At 42.2% G+C, this 21,798-nt stretch overlaps 4 gene segments (V, D, J or C); all 4 read right to left on the reverse strand.

The window, feature by feature from the left end:
• Positions 1-4,728: 4,728 nt before the first annotated feature.
• LOC103190284 lies at positions 4,729-5,596 on the reverse strand. The segment is given in 2 exon segments: positions 4,729-5,078; positions 5,551-5,596. Coding segments are annotated over 2 exon segments (396 nt in total).
• A 6,484-nt stretch (positions 5,597-12,080) lies between these two features.
• Positions 12,081-12,997, reverse strand: LOC103190286. The segment is given in 2 exon segments: positions 12,081-12,493; positions 12,917-12,997. Coding segments are annotated over 2 exon segments (468 nt in total).
• Positions 12,998-16,917: 3,920 nt separating this feature from the next.
• LOC103190287 lies at positions 16,918-18,342 on the reverse strand. The segment is given in 4 exon segments: positions 16,918-17,001; positions 17,761-17,767; positions 17,885-18,170; positions 18,279-18,342. Coding segments are annotated over 4 exon segments (441 nt in total).
• Positions 18,343-19,860: 1,518 nt separating this feature from the next.
• Positions 19,861-20,702, reverse strand: LOC121851918. The segment is given in 2 exon segments: positions 19,861-20,150; positions 20,260-20,702. Coding segments are annotated over 2 exon segments (348 nt in total).
• Between the last annotated feature and the right edge of the window lie 1,096 nt (positions 20,703-21,798).

Consider the following 21,798-nt stretch of genomic DNA (forward strand, 5'->3'; position numbering starts at 1 on the left):
TGTGGAATAACTGCAGTTCATTGTCACGTTTTGTCCTTCAAAATCTGTTATCTCGGGAGGATATTGGGATACGACATCTTTCCCGTAGACATCTGCAAGAACAAAAAAAAACACATGTTGCTGAGCAACGTTCAGTGGAGATTTGCAATCATAATAATTATAATAATAACTTCGTTTCCATATCACGTTATCGCACGGTTTGGACGTCTCAAAGCGCACACAGAATACATTATTATGAGAATTGACTCCATATTTTGAGGAAGAAACGTTGCAGCTAATTAAGCACTGCAGTGTCGCTCAAACCGTCACGGATTGATTGACGAAATTATTATCGACTGATTTATTCTTTAATATATTGTTACTCTCGGATAGCTATCCCTGAAACAATTATAAACCGGGGTCCTACTTACTGCCGGTAATCACAGGCTTGAGGTGTAAGCAAATTTGCTGGATGTTTCACGTTGCCCGGGAATCGAACAGAGGTCCTCTCGCTTGTGAGGTGAGTGCTCTCAACACTAAGCTTCTGATAAAGTATAATGTAAATTTCATGCCCTGGACATGTCCACACATACTTACCGGCTATGGTGAGGATTGCTATCAGTAACTGGCAGAGAGCTGTCATGTTGGCTGCTGAGGTGTGGACAGATAATGGAATCTCTTCCTTTGTATATCGCTGTGTCGCTGCTTTAGTGACAAGTTGTGAGGAAGCGGGTGATGTGATGTGTTCATTGGTATATTACCTCCAATTGTAGGCGTTTCCCACTCACTAGAGGATCTTAAATTTGATCTTCTGGCGATTGGTAGCCAATGGGCATGGGATTGGATGGGAGCATCGATTCGCCTTTCACCCACAAAGAATGTACTTTACGTTATATTCTGTGATGCTATTTGAGACGTCTCTAAAAGTAGTGAGTCGCTGTATAAAGTGCAATGTCTATTATCATTCCTGTGAAAGCATTAGTTTGGTTGATGTTGAACAATGCAGCCCAACCTAAGTGATTGAAGATTTAATTTCTACCATCAAAGCTAAGGTGACAGCCTTTCTCTGTTGATGATAGTTTCTATTCTGAGTCAGAATGTTGTTGGTTCAGGAGACAAGTCGGTACTTTGACCTCACAGTCTCGAATGAAAGTCAAATACAGGACTGTGTATGGAATGTATTGTCCTCAAAACTCCGATAAAACCGATCATTGACGTTATGAATATTCGTGGGGAAATTAATGTTTGAATATTGCTTCATATTTTGGCTCACAATGTGCAGTCACTGCTTCTTACAGAAATGCCATTTAAAGTCTTGGAACCGCCTCCAACGTGAAAAGAGCTGTATCAAAGGCAAGGATTATTGCTATTATTATTATTGTTATCGATGGCCAAACCTTCTTATCATTGTATCAAAATAAGGAATCTGCAAACTGAGATACCTAAACCATATTAAACAAAGTCAGCTTTAATCTTCTTCTGCATTGAAACCAAAACAAGCGAACATATTGCTGCTCGCAAAATGAAGCACATTTGTTCCCGAAACGAGAACCATTAAGTGCGGCTGCTCACTTGGGAGAAGGACAATAAAACATCGAATGAGCAATTTAAATTGCTTCTTGAGTAACCTAAGGCCACGCCGTAGGCAAATCTTTGTAAATTGCAGTTGATCCAGTAACAGTGTATATGATGGAAATATGTCACCTGTAACAGGAAGCAATCTGTTATTGCTGACAAGTCAATTAGTTACAGAAAGGAACCGGACAAGTTATCTGAGTTGCAGCTCATGTTATATATGTTTTGGTTCGCCATCTGCTGGTGGATTGCAGCTAAAGCACGTGTACAGTTGGAGGCATTTGACAGCAAATAGTTCACGGCTAATCTTATCTTTTCCCTTTGCGAATGTTGCTGTATAAAAGAAAGTTGTTGTTTTGGATGTACCTCTACTTATTTAAACAGCACAGATGGACATGCACACGTGGCGAGACTCCCAAGGAAGCAAGACGTTTGAAGTTATTTATGTGAATGTAGCATTATTATGTTTAATAATGATAATAAAATTCATTGCATTAATTCACTTGGTATAGCGCCATATCTCGTATTCGAGACACTTCAAATCGCTTCACAGAATAGACTGTACACGAGTTGAGTATTGTGTGGGTGAAACGCGGCAGTCAATTGCTCACATCAGTGTCCCACTGGATTGAATGAACATTTCAGTAATAATATTATTGTTTTGAAGGAATTATTACCGCTGGGAAATCGATTCGCCAATCGAATAACAACCGGGTTCCTTCTTTTACTGCTCGTTCAACAGAGTTGTTCGTGGAATAAGGAAACGTGCACAAAGCGAGGCGAATCCTCTCTCTACTGAGCTACAGGACTCCACCTGACAGTTTTTGTAGGGAGGAATCGCTGATCTGTGCCTCTGTGGGGCTCAGTGCACAGTAATACACTGCGGAGTCTGTAACTCTCACTTGGGATATATTTATGTGAACGGTTGTCTCCGCTTCAGACACGTTCGTTGAGAATCGTTCTTTTGCAAAGTCTGCACGTTGCTGCTTGTTATTCCTGATGTAGGTAATAAGGATATATTCTGGAGCTTTGTTGGGATAATGACGGTACCAGAACAGATATGGATCGCTGCCGCTTGTAGCTGTGTAGTTACACTGCAGATAAACAGCCTCTCCTTCATGCACTGTCACAGTAGATTGGAGCTGTGTCACAGAGTCTCCTCCACAATATCCTGTGAACAAGACAGAAATCAGCGTTCAATACAACAACAACGTTAATAATAATCCTATTACCTCTATTTGATACGACTCATCGTGTCTTCGAAACATTACAAAGTACTTCACGGAAAACACTTTAACTGTATTTCTTCGGCCAATGCAGCTCCCATTTATGCACCAGCCCACAAACAGTCGTGGTTTGATTGAATGAATCGTGAATAAAAAATCGAAGGGATTTTCCTACCATGAAAATCGTATGCTTGTAGTAATGAAGTTCACCTAACGTTTCTTCCTGCCCAGGAATCAGCCCAAGTCCTCTCTCTTGCGATGCGAGTGCTATATCAACTGAGCTACAGGACTCTATAACGCCAAAATTCCTGCAGCGTTTTGCTTATCTAATGCAAGAAAATAGGCATTGGACAATATCTGCGGCATAGAGACTTCTTGAGCGAGTTGATGGCTTACCTGACAAAATAATGATGGCGGCTGCCACATAGATATACATTGTCATATGTATTTCATGTCACCGGGCGTTGACAGTGCGTTGATCCTGTAGTTGGAGAATGTTGGGTGAGAGGAAGTACGATACAGTGATGAGCTGAATAAGAAATCATATACAGAAGTTGCCATATGCCGTGAAGGAGCAGGTCTGAGGGTTACGTACTAAACTTGTGTCTCTCTCGTTGCTCGTCATCTTCTCTGCGCTGCCATCTCGCTCCTCCATTGGTTCTCTTCCATCACTGACATGTCTCTGTAGAACCGGGTGTCAGACACATGGAGCAAGTTACTCCCTCCTTAAATTTCTCCAATGCTTGTACATCAGTTCCACTTTTGTGTTCCCTTGAAGGACTCATCCTGATCAGTTAACTTTTCGTGTCAGGAGGCGGAGATTGGCCACGAAACAAGACTCGGGGCAGGTAAATCTCTGTTGGGCGACACTCTGATCATGTACTTATTAATTGTCTTTTATTACTCAGGTCCACGCTTGTTATGCCAACTATCCGATGGCAGGACAATCCCTCCTCGCCCTCCCCTCCAGCCCCCAACCCCCGCCTTTCACAAACAGCAGATTTTCACATCTTTGCTTCTATAGTGACAGTAATCAGTGCATTTGATATAGTTCCTAATCACATTACTGTGAACTCTCATAGCGCTTCTCAGTTTTTGCATTAAACTGTAGTGACTGTTTGTTATGTGGGCTAAACGCGGCAGCCCATGTGCACGTAAGTTTGTCTCACAAAGAGTGCTCGATGTGGTGAGCACATTTCAAAAACAAGTCCGGTTAACGGGGATAACAACCGCTCAAAAGTTTTTTGCTGAAACCGCGACTGTTGTGTGAAATTCGTTCCCGAGTTTCCCCCATAAAATTCACAGTCACGACACATTATATTATATTCTCTGCAGTGCTGTGAGACATCTCGGCGACGAGATAAAGTGCTGTATAAAATGGCAAGGATTATTATGATATAGATAGTCAAACGAAGGTTAGACGTGGTATTTAGTGGAAGCCCCTAAGTGTGTGCAGACGGCTGGACAATGGCATAATAGGTGTTGGCTGCACATGACTGGGGGCAGCTGTCGATTTGGTATAGCGCCTTTATATATCTTGAAAACTTCTCAACAATCTTTACTGATTACAGAGTGCGGAGAACATATGAATTGAAATTTGGAACAGGACAAGATTGAACAACATCAGAGTGATCTTTGCGATAGCAATTGGAAAAAATCGCTAAAACTGGGATAATTTTCAACGCCTGATCGGGTGTTTATTTGAAGTCTCAAAGCATGTTGCTGAATATACTTGATAGGCAAATTGTGCTATGATTTATTTGCGAATCGCGGCAGGCAATTCTGCACAGCAGTCACACACAAAGAGTCGTATATTGACGAAATTCTAATTATTCCTTTATGAGTGGAATATTACCCAGAAATAATGCGACACACCAATCGAATAACAGCTGGATTCGTAGTTAATTCGAGATAAACATTGGTGACTATGTGGAGGAAGGAAACTTGCCTAAGTTGATGGTTGTCTGCTGAGTTTGTGTACGGGGAACCTGCCTTCCTGTAACAGTGTGGTCTCCAGGGCACAGTAATACACAGCGCTGTCACCCACAACAGCACTAAGTATCTGCAACTTAATTACTTTATTCTCCTTGATCAGCTCGGCAGTGAAACGGTCAGGAGGATTGTCTACCTTTCCAGAGGAATATATCCTGAACAAGTACTGAAGAGCTCCATCAGGATATTGCCTGTACCACAAGGCAGCGTTCATTGTGGAATAACTGCAGTTCAGTGTCACGTTTTGCCCTTCAAAATCTGTTATCTCGGGAGGATATTGGTCAACAACATTTTCCCCGTCGACTTCTGCAAGAAAAACAAGAACAACACATTTTGCTGAGCAACGTTCAGTGATCGTTTGCATTCAGAATAATAATAATAATAATAATAAAAAATCCATTTTACACAGCCTCTTATCACACAGTTTAGACCTCTCAAGGAAAGCGAATCGACGCTATTTTGTGAGCGAAACGTAGCGGCCAATTAAACACAGCAGTGTCCCACAAGCCATCACGGATTGATTGACCAAATTATTGTTGATGGGTTTACTCTTTAACGCATTATTATCCTCGGAAAGCTATCCCTGAATGAATGACATCTGGGTTCCTAGTTACTGCCGGTAAGCCGAAGCGTGAGATGTAAGCAAACTTGCTGAAAGTTTCGACTGCCAAGAATCGATCACAGGTCCTCTCGCTTACGAGGCGATCTCTCTAAGCATTAAGTATCTGATATCATATAATGTAAATGTCATGCGCTGGGCACGTCCACATAAACTTACTGGTTATAATGAGGATGGCTATCAGTAAATGGCAGTGAGCTGTCATGTTGGCTGCTGAGGTGTGGACAGATAATGGGATCTCTTCCTTTGTATATCGCTGTGTTGCTGCTTCAGTGACGAGTTGTGAGGAAGCGGCTGATCTGACGGGTTCAGTGGTTTACTGTCTACATTTGTAGGCGTTTCCACTAACCAGTGGATCTTGAACTCGATCTTCTGGCGATTGGAAGAGAATGGGTCTGGGTTTCGATGGGAATATTGCCGCAAATATCATACAACAACAATTTGTTTTACAGTTTAATGAGTGAATCGATTTGAGGTTTCCTCAAGACGTGATCAGGCACTATGTCAAATGACAACTTTATTTTAATTTTAACTATTATTATGGTGAATGCATTTATTTAGTTGATGAATCGTTGAGCCATGCAGCAGAGCCTAAAGGAATAAGGTTCTGTTTCTGTCATCAAGTCTGAGGTGACAACTTTTCCGCTTTTCATGTTAATTTCTCTTATGAGGATCTTGAACTTGATCTGCCGCGGATTGGAAGCCAGTGGGTCTGGGCGAGTTTGCGAGTAGAGCGTTTCACCCAATAACAATTTGCTTTACTGTGCATTTGTGAAGCGCTTCAGGACGCCTTCGAGACGCAGTATGGCTCTATATCAAATGAGTAAAGGGCATTTTTATTTTCAATACTGTTCTGAATGCATTCGTTTGGTTGATCTTGAACCATGCAGACTAGCTTTAAAAAAGGTTTACTTTCTATCAAGGCTGAGTTGAAAACCGGCATCTGTTATTGGTACATTCTCCTATGTGTCTGAATGTTGTTGGTTCTGGAACCAGATCGGCAGTTTGAGCTCCCAGTGTATCAGAGATTGCGTTTCAATTCTTACATTAAGTTAAACGAGGTCAGTTGTAATCTCGTTTTCAAATTAAACAAACATAAATGACCATATTGCTCATAACAAAATTTACCACAATTTTTATCTCAGTGAGATCCACATGAGGGCGAATGCTTCTCGTAGAGAAAGACAACACATCCAAAAAGTGACACAAACACTGTTCTTTGAGTAATCTAAATTTTGTGCCAATCATGTTTTACACAAGGTTTTTACACGTCAGCTGAAGCAGCTGACATGTATGTCAGGAACTATGTCAACTGCAACAGGAAGCACCTGTCGGTTACAGAAAGGAACGTGACAAGGTATGTCAGTCGCAGCTCATGCTTTATATTATTTTTAGTGTGACATCTGCTGGTGGAATGCAGCTACAGCATGTGTACATTTGAAGACGGTTGATTGCAAATTATTTTCGGCCCGTCTTAACTTTCCCGCAATGAATGTCGCTACGTAGATGCAAGTTAATGTTTCATATTTTGTCCTACTTGTTCAAATAGCAGAGGAAGACACTTCCAGGTGCAGGTCCCCCCAGAAAGCAAAATATATGAAGTTATTTCTGTGAAAATAACATGATCGTATTTTGTAATAATAATAACCTTTGCTTTTATTACACTGCCAAATCACATCTTCGAAACGCCTCGAAGCGCTTTGCCGTGAATCGAACGCACGTATCTCGATTGGTTGCTGCTTTCGAGGGGATTGCTGTAACCGCTGAGCTACAGGACTCCACATGGCAGTTTTTGTAGGGCGAAATCGCTGATCTGTGCCTCTGTGGGGCTCAGTGCACAGTAGTATCCCGCGGAGTCTGTAACTCTCACTTGGATTATATTTAATGGGACGGTTCTCTCCACTTTAGACACATTTGTTGAGAAACGTTCTTTTGCGAAGTCGGCGTGGTCCGGGAACTTGTTGCTGGTGTCTGTTCTAAGGATATATTCTGGAGATTTGTTGGAATAGTGCCGATACCAGAACAGATAGGGATTGCCGCTGCCGCTTGTAGCTGTGTAATTACACTGCAGAGAAACATCATCGCCTTCATTCACTGTCAAAGTAGATTGCAGCTGTGTCACAGAATCTCCTCCACAATGTCCTGGGAAACAGACAAACATCAGTATTCAACTGCAGTAATAATAAAAATAATAATTGGATTTGTTATAGCCGCTAATCACATGCTTGAGACGTCTGCAGATGCTTCGCAGAATATACTTTTGCTTTGTAGTTTGTGGGCGATATTTGGCAGTTAATTACGCAAAACATTCTCTCACAAACAGTAATGGAATAAATTTCAGTATTCTTACTGTTATTATAAGTATAATTTTTCCTAAATGGTTATTTGCAATTCAAAATATGATCCAACAATCGGTTTATAAACGGTTACCTACTGATTGCCAGGTAAAAAGATGTGCGTATTTGGGTGTAAGGAAAAATGCTTAAGGTTTCGCCTTGACTCGCCCGGGAATCGGACCCAGGTCCTCTCACTTGCGAGGCAAGTTCGCGATACGCTGAGCTAGAGGTCTCCATGAGGCATGTAGCGTATCGGTTATTTTATAGAATAAACTGATGAACATAGGAATTACGAGCAGGAATATGCCATTCGGTCCCTCGAGTCTGCATCGCCATTCAATAAGATCACGGCTGATCTTCTAACCTTACTCCATCTGCACGCGTTATACCCATAACCCTTAAACCCTCTATCCTTTAGAAATCTACCTTTCTCAGTCTTGAATCTGTACACGGACTGAGCATCTACAGCCTTCTGCGGTAGAGAATTTCATAAAATCCATAAATAAAATATAAGCATTTGATAATATGTACAGGAACTAGACAGATGGAGTGAGTTTATCGCTTACCTGATAGGGTAACGATCACTGCTATCACATAGATGTACATTGTCATATGTATTTAATGTCACGGGGCGTTGAGAGAACGTTAATGGTGTAGTTGGAATGTTGGCTCGGAGGCTGTAAGACACCGTGTGGACGACTGAACAGGAAATAACCTACGTAAGTTACTCTGTACTGTGAGGGAGCACGTCTGAGGGTTATGTCCAAACCTTGTGTCTGTGTCAGTATACGTCATATTCTCGGCTCTGCCATATCGCTTCTCCATTGGTTCTCTCCAATCACTGATATGTCTATGTTCAATCGGGACTGAAACCTGCAACAAATTACACCCATTTTTATGTTCATCAAAAGCTCATGCATGAGATGAGCATATGTGTGCCATCTTTGGAGTTCTGTAGCTTACTGCTTAAAGTCCTCGCCACACAAGCGAGAGATGTCGGTTCGATTCCCAACATTTCAACTGTTGGCCAAGTTACCTTACTCCACACGCACAGCTCTGTTTAGTTAGCAGTCAGCAGGAACCTGGTAGTTAGTCGATTGCTGGTTTACCTTCTGTTTATAAGTATCCCGTTTCGCCTTCGAAATGCACAGTCACTATACTTTACAGTTTTTTCTGTGAAGCGCATTGAAACATCTCAGGCGAAATTATTCGCTCTATTCAATGTCAATTTTATTGTAATATAGATAATCAAAAGAAGGCAGGACGGGGTATTCAGTGGAAGCCACTGAGTGTGTGCAGATTGCAAGACCATGACCTAATGTGTGTTGGCTTCACATCCCCGGGGGCAGCTGTCAATTTGGTAACGAAGTGAAAGGAGGGATTGAGAAGGTTCAAAGCGAAAGGGTAGGAGCCACGTTACGTCAGCAGTTTCTCAGCTTTCTCACCCCCAATTATTTGAGAGTTTTCTTCTTGCCACTCTCCGCTCAAGGCTACTGGGTTACGGCAGTTTGGGGACAAAACACAAGTTTCTTAGCACAATTCAATTCTACAAGTTACTGCGTTGTACGATTTATTTCGCTGTATAATTCTTCATATGTTCACATTTATTTTTCTTAACCGGTGTGTGCCACATGTGGGGACACCCATCAACATTCTTTTGAATAACCAAACCAACCTGTGTATTATAATAATTGCATTTGAGTTTCATATCAAGCCTTATCAATTAACGAGGATTCCATGAGGTCTTCAGAAGTTTATCGCCAGTGTATTTTGTGGACAACAACTGGCAGCTAAGTGCACACAGCAGCGTCTCGCAAACGGTCTTTGATCGAGTGTTTCACTTTTTTGATCGATTAAAATAGACATCCAAACTTCTGTCAACCTGGTTGCTATTTCCTGCTCAGTAAACCAACAAAAATAATAATAAACCTTGCATTTGATACGTCTTCGAGATATTACACAGCATTTCGTAGGTTGTATTGTGAAGTGAATTGATTACGTCTGATATGGGAAAAATGCGGCAGCCGATTGCACACAGCCATGTCCCACTAAATGTTGTGGAATTAAGTAAATTTTTCTTTTCTTTTTAAAATAATTATTACCCCCGGAAAAGCGATTTACCAATCAAGTAACAGTCAGGTTCCTACACACTGCAAGGTAAAGAGACGCCTGTGAAGTAGGAAAACGTGCACAACATTTTGCAAGGACGGAAACCGATCCCAGGCCCTCACGCTTGCGAGGCGAGTGAGCTAAACATTGAGCTATAGTAAACCCAACATGTTTTTGTCCAGGTCCCTCATAGACACACATCACTGTGCTCTCCGCACAGAAGTAAATGGCGGTGTCTGATATTCGCACATCTTCGATTGTAAGCGTACAGTTTTTCTGTTTTCTCTCAGCCAAAGCTCTTATCCTGTCCTTCAAATTTACGTCGCTTTTTCCCAAAACCAAAATCGAATGGAGCCTTTTCCATGTTGTTTGTACCACTGGAAGAAAGGGTTGTTCACAGTGGTAATGCATTCCATAGAAACATTTCCATTTTCATTCACTGTCACGGCTTGAGGTGTCTGTGAGACATCGCTTTCAGCCAAATCACCTGGAAAATAATAATAAAAATTCTTGGATAGAAATTCAGAAGTTATCTACCAACGTTAATTTGGAATTATTTAGCAGGAAAACAACTGAGCCTTTGTCAGAACTCGCACGGTACTTACACAGTAGAAATAATATCAGCTTCAAAATAATATATTTTGCTTTGTAAGTCTGCTTCATTCTTAATTGTCTTCGATTCACGTCAATATGTTCGGTTGAAATGAAACGACAAATTATCAAAATGTAGCGTCTGGTTGATAAACATTTATCCAGTGGAAGAGTTGTCTCTTATCCCCGCCTCATTGTCTTGTCTCTGTTCATTGCTGGAGGTGTATTACGACTCCTCCTACCGTTTATGTTCAGATTCCCTTCCCCTCGCTGTCGCAAACTATAGTAAAGGGTGAAAGAGGCAGTGCAGACAGACCTAGTTACAAAGACTCAAGGAAATATAAAATTATAATAATAATAATTCTTGCATTTGATGTAGCGCTATCAGCTCTTGGATGCGTTTCGAAATGTTTTACAGAATATAAAATAAATTTTAGAGTGAAGCTGGGCAGGCAGTTGCGTACAGCAGTGCATCGCAAACAGTCATTGAATAAATTACCAATTTATCACTTTTTTACGGTATTATTGCCCCGGCAATCTGTCCGCTATTCGACGAATAACCGGGTTCCTATTTACTGTTCGGTTAAACAGAATCGTGTGGAGTAAGGAAATTTGCACAACGTTTCGCAATGATGAGAAGCGTAACCTTGTATTCTGGTCGCGAGTCGAGTGTTCTAACCACCAACTTGTAGGAGCAACATGTACTTTGGCAAAGTGCCAAGATTTTGATAATTGGTAGACTATAGGAATAGTGTACGAAGAATCTTGTGATTAAGCGAATGAACTCAAAAGTTTCTCTGGATTCCGTAGAAAACAGGTTTAGAATACTTTCGGATATAAGGAAGAGGTTTTCCAGTAATAGTGGGAGCAGAACAGTCAGAGAATCATGACATACTCTTACGTTGTGTCGACTGATCGCCTACAATTTGTAATCAACTTTGTTTCCAATACTCTGCGTTTCGAGTATATTTGTGATTCAGAATGCAAAGTGCAACCAAGCAATGGGATGCGGTTGACAACCTGCTGAAAATAATTAGAAATGGGGAACAGAAACATGCTTTATTGAACCATTTTTCGCAGGCTTTCAAGCCAGTGATGTCTGGTCCAAATATCAGCTAACCAGTGTCACCCAGTGTTCAGGGAGGGAAATATATTTGTTACTTTGAATTCATAAATGTTTTCATTTGGTACCATGCCATACCTTACCAGGACGTTGAGACGTCTCATTTGCTTTGCAGAATATACAGTACAGTCTTGCGATTTTGTAATTTTAGGGGTGAAAAGTGATAATATATTACCCACAAACATTTACAGATTGAGAGAACACATTTTATTTTCAATGAATTGATGCTGCTTGAAAAGCCATCCACCAGTCGACTTACAAATCGTGTTCATATTACTGTTAGGTATATAGAGGCGCAAAGAATGTGGAGCAAAGAATTTAGGCCACTGTTTAATCCCATCCGAGAATCGAACCCAGGTCTTCTTGCTTGCGAGGTAAATACTCTAACCTCCAACGAATGACTACAGGACTTTCGACATGTTCCACTCTAATTTATTAGGATGATCATGTTTTAAGTGCAGCTTGCATTATAAAAGAATAAACAATACTTTTTCATGCGTCTCCAAATGCTTGACCGGTTTTCTCTATATTTAAACAGATATAAAGTCAGTTTTATGCAATGGCGCCCACTGGCGTTTCAGCAGCAAAACAACCATTTGGAGTTTTTGTACGGAGTCGCCATAGCTCGGCAGCAGTGTGGGCCTCTTGGCGCAGTAATACACGGCACTGTCCCTGATCAGGACGTTGGCAATACTCAGTTTGAAATCTTCGCTCGTTTTATCGACATTGGAGGAAAATCGATCTTGGAAGTCAGGGCTCTTATAATCCTTCCCTGCAACAGAGTAAAGTATGTAGACAGGAGCGTTTCTGGAAGCTTGTCTGTACCAGTGAAGATCGGTGGCATCACTGATTTTCTTTAAGGTGCAGGATAATTTCACATCCTTTCCCTCTTCAACTGGTATTTCAGCAATCGTTTGATTCCCAATGTCTTGCAGGCTGTTTCCTGTGATTTAAAAGAAAATATTGTTGAGCAGCAAGTTTGTCTAATATGGAGACTGCAGTGTATTGGTGAGAGCATTCGCCTCAGAAGCACGAGTTATGTGGCTTTGATATCAGGACAGGGGAAAGCTGAGGAAATTTTCCCTACTCCATACGCCTTTGTTTAAGAAGCAGTAAATAGGAACACGTTTACCAGTCGATTGGCGCCTCTCTTGTCCAGAGGTAATTAGCCCTTCAATAATGAATCAATAATGAATCAGATAATAATTTGGTCATGCAATCCATGATTATTTGAAGAAAACTGCTGTGCACAATCGGCTCGAATGAAGGATAAGGCACTATATCAAATGCAATGATTATTAATATTATAATGCGGTAAAAGTTATAACAAGATATTAGAAAAAGAAGGTATACAAAAGATACTAACGGCAAAGTAAGCTGAGAGTGATTGAGAGCACAGCACATGTCTCCCACATGAGCATCCTGATCCCGTGTCTGACATTAACTCCCCAATGTGGACTGATGGGGCTTTTGGGCTCAGTAGCCACACAGTTACATCCCCGCCCACACAGAGCCCCACCCACACAGCCACTGCCACGCCCACAGAGCCACGTCACTCAGTCACTGCCCCGCCCACACAGAGCCCCGCCCACACAGACACTGTCACGCCCACGGAGCTACGTCACTCAGTCACTGCCCCGCCCGCACTGAGCCCGCCCACACAGCCACGGCCACGCCCACAAAGCTACGTCACTCAGTCACTGCCCTGCCCGCACAGAGCCGCATCGCCCAATCACTGCCGCTAATGGACAGCGCCCCGCCCACACAGAGCCCTGCCCACGAAGCCTCTGCCACGTCCACAGAGCTACGTTACTCAGACTCTGCTCCGCCCGCACTGAGCCGCATCGCCCAATCACTGCCGTTGCATCGCAGCGCCCCGCCCACACAGCGCTCCGCCTCCTCCACTCCCCCCACAGAAACACACACAGTGCCACACAATCAAGTCACTCAATCCACAACACTGTATGGGCCAATGTTTTACACAGTTGGCTACCAAGTTTGTCTCCCCCCCATTACAATCTAACGACCCATACAACCCCTCCCCCCCTCCACCCCACACCCCACAATCTCCCACACCCACAGTGCCGCAAAGTAAGGCAACTCAAACCACAACATTTTGTGGGATATTGCTGTACACAATTGGCATCAAACAATATAGTCACTCGACTTTTCAGCGTATTCTTTGAAGAGCTTACAGACATCTCAATGGCATAATATGGCAGTATATCAAGTGCAATCTTTGTTATTATTATCGTTATTATTACAGTGTTGAATAAGACATGCCCTTACGATTGTGTTCATTAACCGGGTTAGAGAAACGCTTTTTTCAAATACAACCTTGTCATTTGGTCAATACGCCACAAAACTCCTCGTTGGTTTTAATGTCGAGTACAGAGACAGCGAGTTTGTCAACTTGGCACCCAATTTGTGCACAACACTGTCCCGCAAACAGCTATGAATGAACGACGAATTTTATAGATGGACGTCTGCCCAGACAGCGGTAGAAACCTGCTTATTTCTCGAGCAGTGCAATGGCATTTTCATAGTCCCTTCAAACAAGCCGCCTGGACCTAGGTTTAATATTAACTCGGTAGGACGAGCTTCACCGACAATAAAGACAGCCAGGCCTGCTCTAGAGTGTCAGCCCAGAACAGAATAAAATAATCCAATACATATTACACAGTGATCTTTTTAGTCGCATTTCAATGTGTCAGTTGCGGGTTGAAATATCAATGTTTTTATCATGTAGTAATACACCTATTAAATAGCTTAATGTTCACGTTTAATGTAGTTGCCTAACCAAACAGTGAGGAGTGAGACGTAAATTTTTTTCACACAGCAAATTGTTCCGATCTTGATCGCGTTGCATGAAAGGGCAACTGAAGCCGTTACGGTTACAACTTTCAAGAGGGAATTGTTATACCATAGATAAAAGTATTTACTAGCAGCTGCTATTTGGGATGAAGGCAACAATATTCAACATGCGGCATAGAAATTGTTTCTTGATCAAACTTAGCATTGTATGAATACTTTAGGCAAATATTTGGAAATTTCAGTTGAAGCAGCAATAGTGTGTGTGAGTAAACTCTGTCAACTGCAACAGGAAGCACTTGTTACCGCTGCAAAGGAAGTTAGTTACAGAAAGCAACGTGACAAGTTATGTAAGTTGCAGCTCATGTTCTATGTGTTTGTTAAATGCGCCATCTGCTGGTGGGTTGTAGCTACAGCACGTTTACAATTGGAGGGTTTTCACAGCATAATTATTTTGGGCTCGTCTTGCCTTTCCTTGGTGTTATGTTCTCCACTGTAAATTGATATATTAGTCACATTTCCTGCTCGTTACTCCTATTTTCTGTTGTTCCCTGGAACCTTCGTGTACAACGTCAGTCACATTCCTTAATTTGACCTTTCTCTGTGCAAAGATTTGCTGCCTCACTTGAGCACCCATTTTATTTCAATTCCTTGCCTTTTTTGTTCTTCGCCAAAACGCTCCACTAAGTGGAAAGCGCTAAATTGTAATACCAAGAGGCCATTCTGCTCCTTGAGCCTTTTCCAACGTTAATTCATATCATGGCTGATCTATCCCTTAGCTCATATTCCCGCCTTTTCCCCCAATCGATCGAAATTCTGACCTAAAATAAACGTATCCAACTCTGTCTGGATAATATGAACGGAACTAACATCCCCAGCCTATTTGTAGAAATTTTCCAGATTTCCTTAAATTTTTCATAATTTTTTTTTCTCATTTTCTCGGCTAACTTGACTGGATAATGCACTCCATAAGAATAAACAGTTTCTCTATAAATAGAGGAAATAGTTTTTGGGGAAACTATATAAATGGAACTTGTTTATTTTGATGTTTTCTTACTGAGTAAAGTGACAGCGTTCCCCAGAGGCAAGACATTTTTACATACTACTTGGATGATAACATGACTACAGTTAATAACAATAATAGCAATAACAGATGCATTTGATATAACGCCGTATCACATCATCGAGACACCACACAGTGCTTCATAGAATATACCGTAAGTGAATTGACTGTATATTGTGAGTGCAAAGCACTGCTACAAATTGTACACATCGCTATCCCAGTGGATGAAGTGCCCAATTTATTATCAACACTAATATTCCGAAGGAATTGTTATCTCAGGAAAATCGAAACGCCAATCTATTAACAACCTGCTTCCTACTTACTGCTGGTAACCAGAGACGTGTGTGTGTGGAATAAGGAAAGTTGCACAATGTTTCGTTCTGCTGGGAATTGAACCAAAGTCTCCCGCTTGTGAGGCGAGTGCTGTAACCATTGAGCTGCAGGACCCCACATGGCAGTTTTTGTAGTGCGGAATCGCTGATCTGTGCCACTGTGGGGCTCAGTGCACAGTAATACCCCGCGGAGTCCGTAACTCTCACTTGCAATATATTTAATGGGACGGTTCTCTCCGCTTTAGACACGTTCGTTGAGAAGCGTTCTTCTGCAAATTCCGCGTGGTCCTTGTTCCTGTTGTTGGTGGATGTGCTGAGGATATATTCCGGAGCTTTGCTGGTTAAGCGACGGTACCAGAACAGATAGTCAAAGCCGTCGCTTGCACCTGTATAATTACACTGCAGAGAAACATCCTCCCCTTCAGTCACTGTCACAATAGATTGGAGCTGTGTTACACCATCTCCTCCACAACGTCCTGGGAGCCAGAAGTAGAATGATAACAGTAATAATAGCTATTCCTATATTTGATACAGAGCATTTTTATGTTGTTAACTTGTCACCAAACATTTCACAGAATGCACTTTCTCTGTGCATTTTGTGTGCGACACGTGTGACCGCATTTTTATTAGTAATTGTTTTTTTAAGGGATTATCAGTCCCGAAATGCAGTCCATCTATCGGCTAAAGAAACGGCACCTACTTACTGCTTGGCAAAGAGTTACATGTGTGTGGAGTAAGGAAACTTGCCTAAAGTTTCACTTTGTCTCAACGGGGAACTGATAACAGTTCCTCTCACTTGCGAGGCCGATTCGCTGTCCAGTAAGGTACAGAACTTTACGGTTCATTTCACCTGTTAGTTATATTTGTGCAATAAAACATATGCATTGGATAATACGGTCAGGAACCAGAATGATAGAGCGAGTTTATCGCTTACCTGACAAGGTAATGATCACTGCTACAACATAGATATACATCGCCGTATGTACTTAACGGCACGGGGCGTTGAGAGAGCGTTGATGGTGTAGTTGGAGAATGGTTCCTGGGAGGTTATAAGATACGGTGAGGAGGGCTGAACAGGAAACAACGTACAGAAGTTAACATATGCTGTGAGGGAGCAGGTCTCAGGGTTATGTACAAACCTTGTGTCTGTGTCATTGTACGTCATCTTCTCTGCTCTGCCATCTCGTTCCTCCATTGGTTCTCTTCCATCACTGACATGTCTTCGTTCAGGCAGGTGTCTGACACCTGCAGCAAGTTACACACATATTTCAGTTCATCCAAAATAATTGCATGAGTTCCACATCTCTGTGCCATCTGTGCGTGTCAATGTTCCTGTGGAAAGCAACTTGCTTTCCTCTTGGAAGGACATATCCAGATTAAATATCTTCGCAGATCCCTAGGCAAAGACCGTCAAGGGTCTTGGGCATGTTTACTTACTCCATACGCCTTATTATATTCCCTCCAAAACAATTTAAAAAATCATTTTCCATCAACGACTGTTTGTGGGACACTGCTGTGCGCAATTGGCTGCTACGTTTCGCCCACAAATATACGGCCAATTCACATTACAGTATAATCTGTGAAGCGCTTTGAGAAGTTTAGAAGACGTGAAAAGCGCTATATCGAATGCAATGATTATTTATTATTATTGGAAGAAACAAGTCTCTGAATCTGATTTAAGTACTTAATATTTTCTTTTATTATTAATATCCAGGATTGGTATGCCATCTGTCTCGTTGCGGGAATAACATAGTGCTCTCTCCAGATGCTGCAATATGTAAACATTTCTGTATATATAATAATAATCCTTGCCTGCGATATAGCACCTAATCATGCATTCGAGATGTGCCGATGAGCTTCACAGTATATAATAATCATAATGATAATCATTCCATTTATTATGTAACCTGATTACGTGATCGAGACGTCTGAAATCGCCTCCCAAATATCATGTAATCTGAATTGGTTCGATGTTTGTTGGGCGCAGTGTGGCGGCAAATTTACCCCGAAGCTAAGAGGCAGAAAGTAAGAGGCAATGAGTGCTGAGCAGTTACTGTGATGAACAAGAGGGGAATTGCCGGCTGATCACTGGAGGTTTGTGTACGGCCTCTCCATGTTATTGTCTCACTGTGTCTCCACTGCACACAAGTAGGTGGCGGCGTCTGTCACTTCAGTGCCTGTGATGCTCAGATTACTGCCCTTCTCTCTATAGTTCATTGTAGCTGTGATCCTCTTATTCTGCTGCTCTCCTGTCTTTCCTGATACCAAGTGTTTGAGGGCCTGTTTCGGATACTGTCTGTACCATTGTAAGACTTGATTCGATACTGTCGTTGAACAGCTGAGAAGCACCTCGTCCTTCTCCCCAACGGTCACAGAGAGTGGCGACTGCGAGACTGCATCCTGACCACTGACACCTGGTAATACAAGAAAATCTGTTTGTGAAACTCACTCGATAATTGTGGTCGAATTAAATACAATTTCTCGCAAAGCGCAAGCGGGGTTTATCGATGAAACATACTCACCCAAGAGGAACACGGCAGCTTTCAGGAGGATGAAGAGTAAAATATATTCGCGATTCATAGCCATCTTTCAACGCTTTAGTGAAGAAATGTAAGTTTCCTTTAAACCTTAGGCAGGTTTCCTTATTCCAAGCCCTTATGTCTGCCGAATAATAGGTAGGAAACCGCTTGTTAGTCGATTTGCGGTTACCGTTCCAGTTGAAATTGTCCCTGAAAAAATATTGTCACTCAATCCACGACTGTTTGAGGATCTCTGCTGTGTCCAATTCGTACTCGAGTTTCGCCCATGAAATACGCAGTCACTAACATTGCAGTATTGTCTGTCAAGCGATTTGTGCTGTCTCGTTGACTTGATAGGCGCTGTATCAAATGGAAAGAATTATTATCAGATAGATAGTCAAAAAGAAGGTTGGACGAGGTATTCAATGGAGGCCGCTGAGTGTGTGTAGACGACTCGTGAATGGCCTCATGTGTGTTGGTTTCACATCCCCGGGGGCACATTGTCAATTTGGTAACGAGCCATTGAGAGGGTTCAAAACGAAAAGGGAGGATCCACGTGAAGTCAGCAGTTTCTCAGATGTCTCTGCCCCAGTTTGTTGAAAGATTCCTTCCCGCCCCTTTCCGGTCTCTGTTTCCGTATTACAGCCATTTGGGTAAAAAACAGGTTGGTTTGTATGTTCAAAGCGTTTTCTGGCCTAACTCACAGCTTCATGTCATTGCACTGTACTGTGTAGTTCGCAGAATCAGACTTCATAATTTACCATTTATTTTCGTTAACTGGGAATCTGTCACATGTGGAAACCCATCATCATGATTATGGTTGTTCAAATCCAGATCAAGCGGAAAAATATCGGGTTAATCGTTCCATTTGATACAACATCTAAACGCATCTTTTAGACGGCCGAAAGTGCCTCGAAGAATATAATGTTAAGTAATAAAAGGACGATTTGAGAGTGGGAGACAGGATTTGTCCTTAAATTGTCCTAAGAAACCTCTCTCTCACCCAACAGACCCCAGTTCTGACGAAGAGTCGGTGACCGGAATCGTTGACTCACTTTAGTTTCTCAATAGATGGTGTCTAACCTGATGAGTATCTCCAGCTCTCCCTGGTTTTGTTTCAGATTCCAGCATCTGCAGTATTTTGTGTTTCGATAATGTAAAGTAAATTGACAGTATGATTTGCGGATAAATTACGCAGCCAATTTTGCACAGCAATGCCCCAAATATCTAGTTGTGAAATATGCTTTAATGATTGTTATTAAATAAATTTTTGGGGTATTGCCAAAATTTCATACTTATAGTTCGACAAACAGCGGCGAGAGTGTAAATAAAGGAAGCTTGGGAAGGATTTAGCGCTCTCATGACCGTTAATGAAACTCAGGTCCTCTCGTTTGCAAGGCGAGTGTTATAACCACAATATTACAGGACACCAAAGCCCTGCATGCGTGACACGAACAGGCCGTCATCAACAAGGAAATTGAGGTAAACTTAGTGCGGTGAGTGCTGAGCAGTTATTGTGATGAACAAGAGGGGAATTGCTGACTGATCACTGGTGGTTTATGTACGGCCTCTCTATGTGATTGTGTCACTGTGTCTCCACTGCACACAAGTAGGTGGCGGCGTCTGTCACTTCTGTGCCTGTGATGGTCAGATTACTGCTGCTGTCTCTATAGTTCATTGTAGCTGTGATCCTCTCCTTCTGCTGCTCTCCTGTCTTTCCTGTTACCAGGTGTTTGAGAGCCTGGTTCGGATACTGTCTGTACCATTGTAAAGCTTGAGTTGTTCCTTTTGCGGAACAATTGATAAGCACGTTTTCCTTCTCCCCAACAGTCACAGAGAGTGGCGTCTGGTAGACATCTTCCTGACCACTGACTCCTGGTAAACGAAAGAAAATCAGTTAATGAAACTCACTCGTTAATTGTGGTCGAATTAAATACAATTTCTCGGAAAGCGCAAGCGGGGTTCATCTGTGAAACATACTCACCCCATAGGAACACGGCAGCTTTCAGGAGGATGAAGAGTAAAGTGTATTCGCGCTTCATAGCCAATCTTTCAGCGCTTTAATGAAGAAACTAAAATTGCCTTTAAAACCGTAGGCAGTTTTCCTTATTCCACGCGTCTCTCTTTAATCGACAGTAAACAGGAACCCGACTGCGAGTCGATCTGCGGATCGCTTTACAGGGCTATTGATCCCTCAAAAAGATTGTCACTCAATCCACGACTCTTCGAGATACTCTGCGGTGCACGGTTCGTTCTCGAGTTTCGCCGCCCAACCAATACACGCTCAAAAGACTTGAGAGGATATTCCATGAATCGATTTGAGACGCCTCAGGGACGAGATAAGGCACTTTATCAACGGTCAAAGATTATTATGGCATAGACAGTCAACAGAATGCAGGACGAGTTGTTCAGTGGAAGCCCCTGAGTATGTGCAGACGGCTGGAAATGGCCTAATGTGTGTTGGCTTCACATCCCCGGGGGAGGTTTCAATTTGGTAACGAGGTGAAACGAGCCATTGAGAGGGTTCAAAGCGAAATGGTAGGAGTCATGTGACGTCAGCAGTTTCTCAGATGTCTCTGCCCCAATTAGTTGAAAGTTTCGTTCCCTCCTCTTTCCTTTCTACACTTCTGGATTACACGAGTTTGGGTACAAAACACACGTTTTCAAGCATGACTCATTTCTACGAGCTTCTGGGTTGTACGATTGGTTTCGCTGAATGACGCTTCATATATTAACATTTATTTTTGTTACCCTGGTGTCTGACACATATGGAAACCAATCACCATGCCTATGGTTGTCCAAATCAACGTGTGAGTTATAATCAACCTTGCGTTCGATACAACGCCTTATCACTTTTCCGAGTTATCTCTCTATACGGCCTTCAGGTGATACACGGTTAAGTGTATCGACAGTGTATTTTGTGGGGAAAATGCCAATTGCGCCAAAACAGCGTCTGACAAACAGTCGCTGATCGAGCGACCAATTTTTTTAATGGTATATTACCACCGAAAAAGCGCTCCTCCAATCTATTGATAACCGGGTTCCTAGTTACGGCTCAGCAAACCAATAAAGTGAATAATAATAATCCTTCCATTTGACATAACGCATTATCACTTCTTCGAGACGTTACATAGTATTTCACAGACTTTACTGTGAAGTGAAATGACTGTACATGTTATGGACTAAATGCGGCAGCCAGTTGCGCAACGCAGTGTCACACAAACAGTTGTGCGTTGAGATAAAGAACTGTTTATCATTATTACAATTATATCATTATTGTAAAGGAATTATTATCCAGAGAAAGACGCTCCGCCAATCAACTAAAACCTACGTATTGCTAGGTAATCAGACGCCTAATAATAATAATAATCCTTGCATTTGATATCGCGCTTTTCAAGTCGGGAGGACGACCCACAGCGCTTCACAGAACACACTGTAAAGTGAATTGACTGTATATTTGTGGGCGAACGCGGCAGCCAATTGCGCACAGCAATGTCCCACAAACAGTCGTAGATTAAAAATG

Source organism: Callorhinchus milii, unplaced genomic scaffold (assembly GCF_018977255.1).
Source record: "Callorhinchus milii isolate IMCB2004 unplaced genomic scaffold, IMCB_Cmil_1.0 Scaffold207, whole genome shotgun sequence".
In the NCBI taxonomy this organism is placed as follows: Eukaryota; Metazoa; Chordata; class Chondrichthyes; order Chimaeriformes; family Callorhinchidae; genus Callorhinchus; species Callorhinchus milii.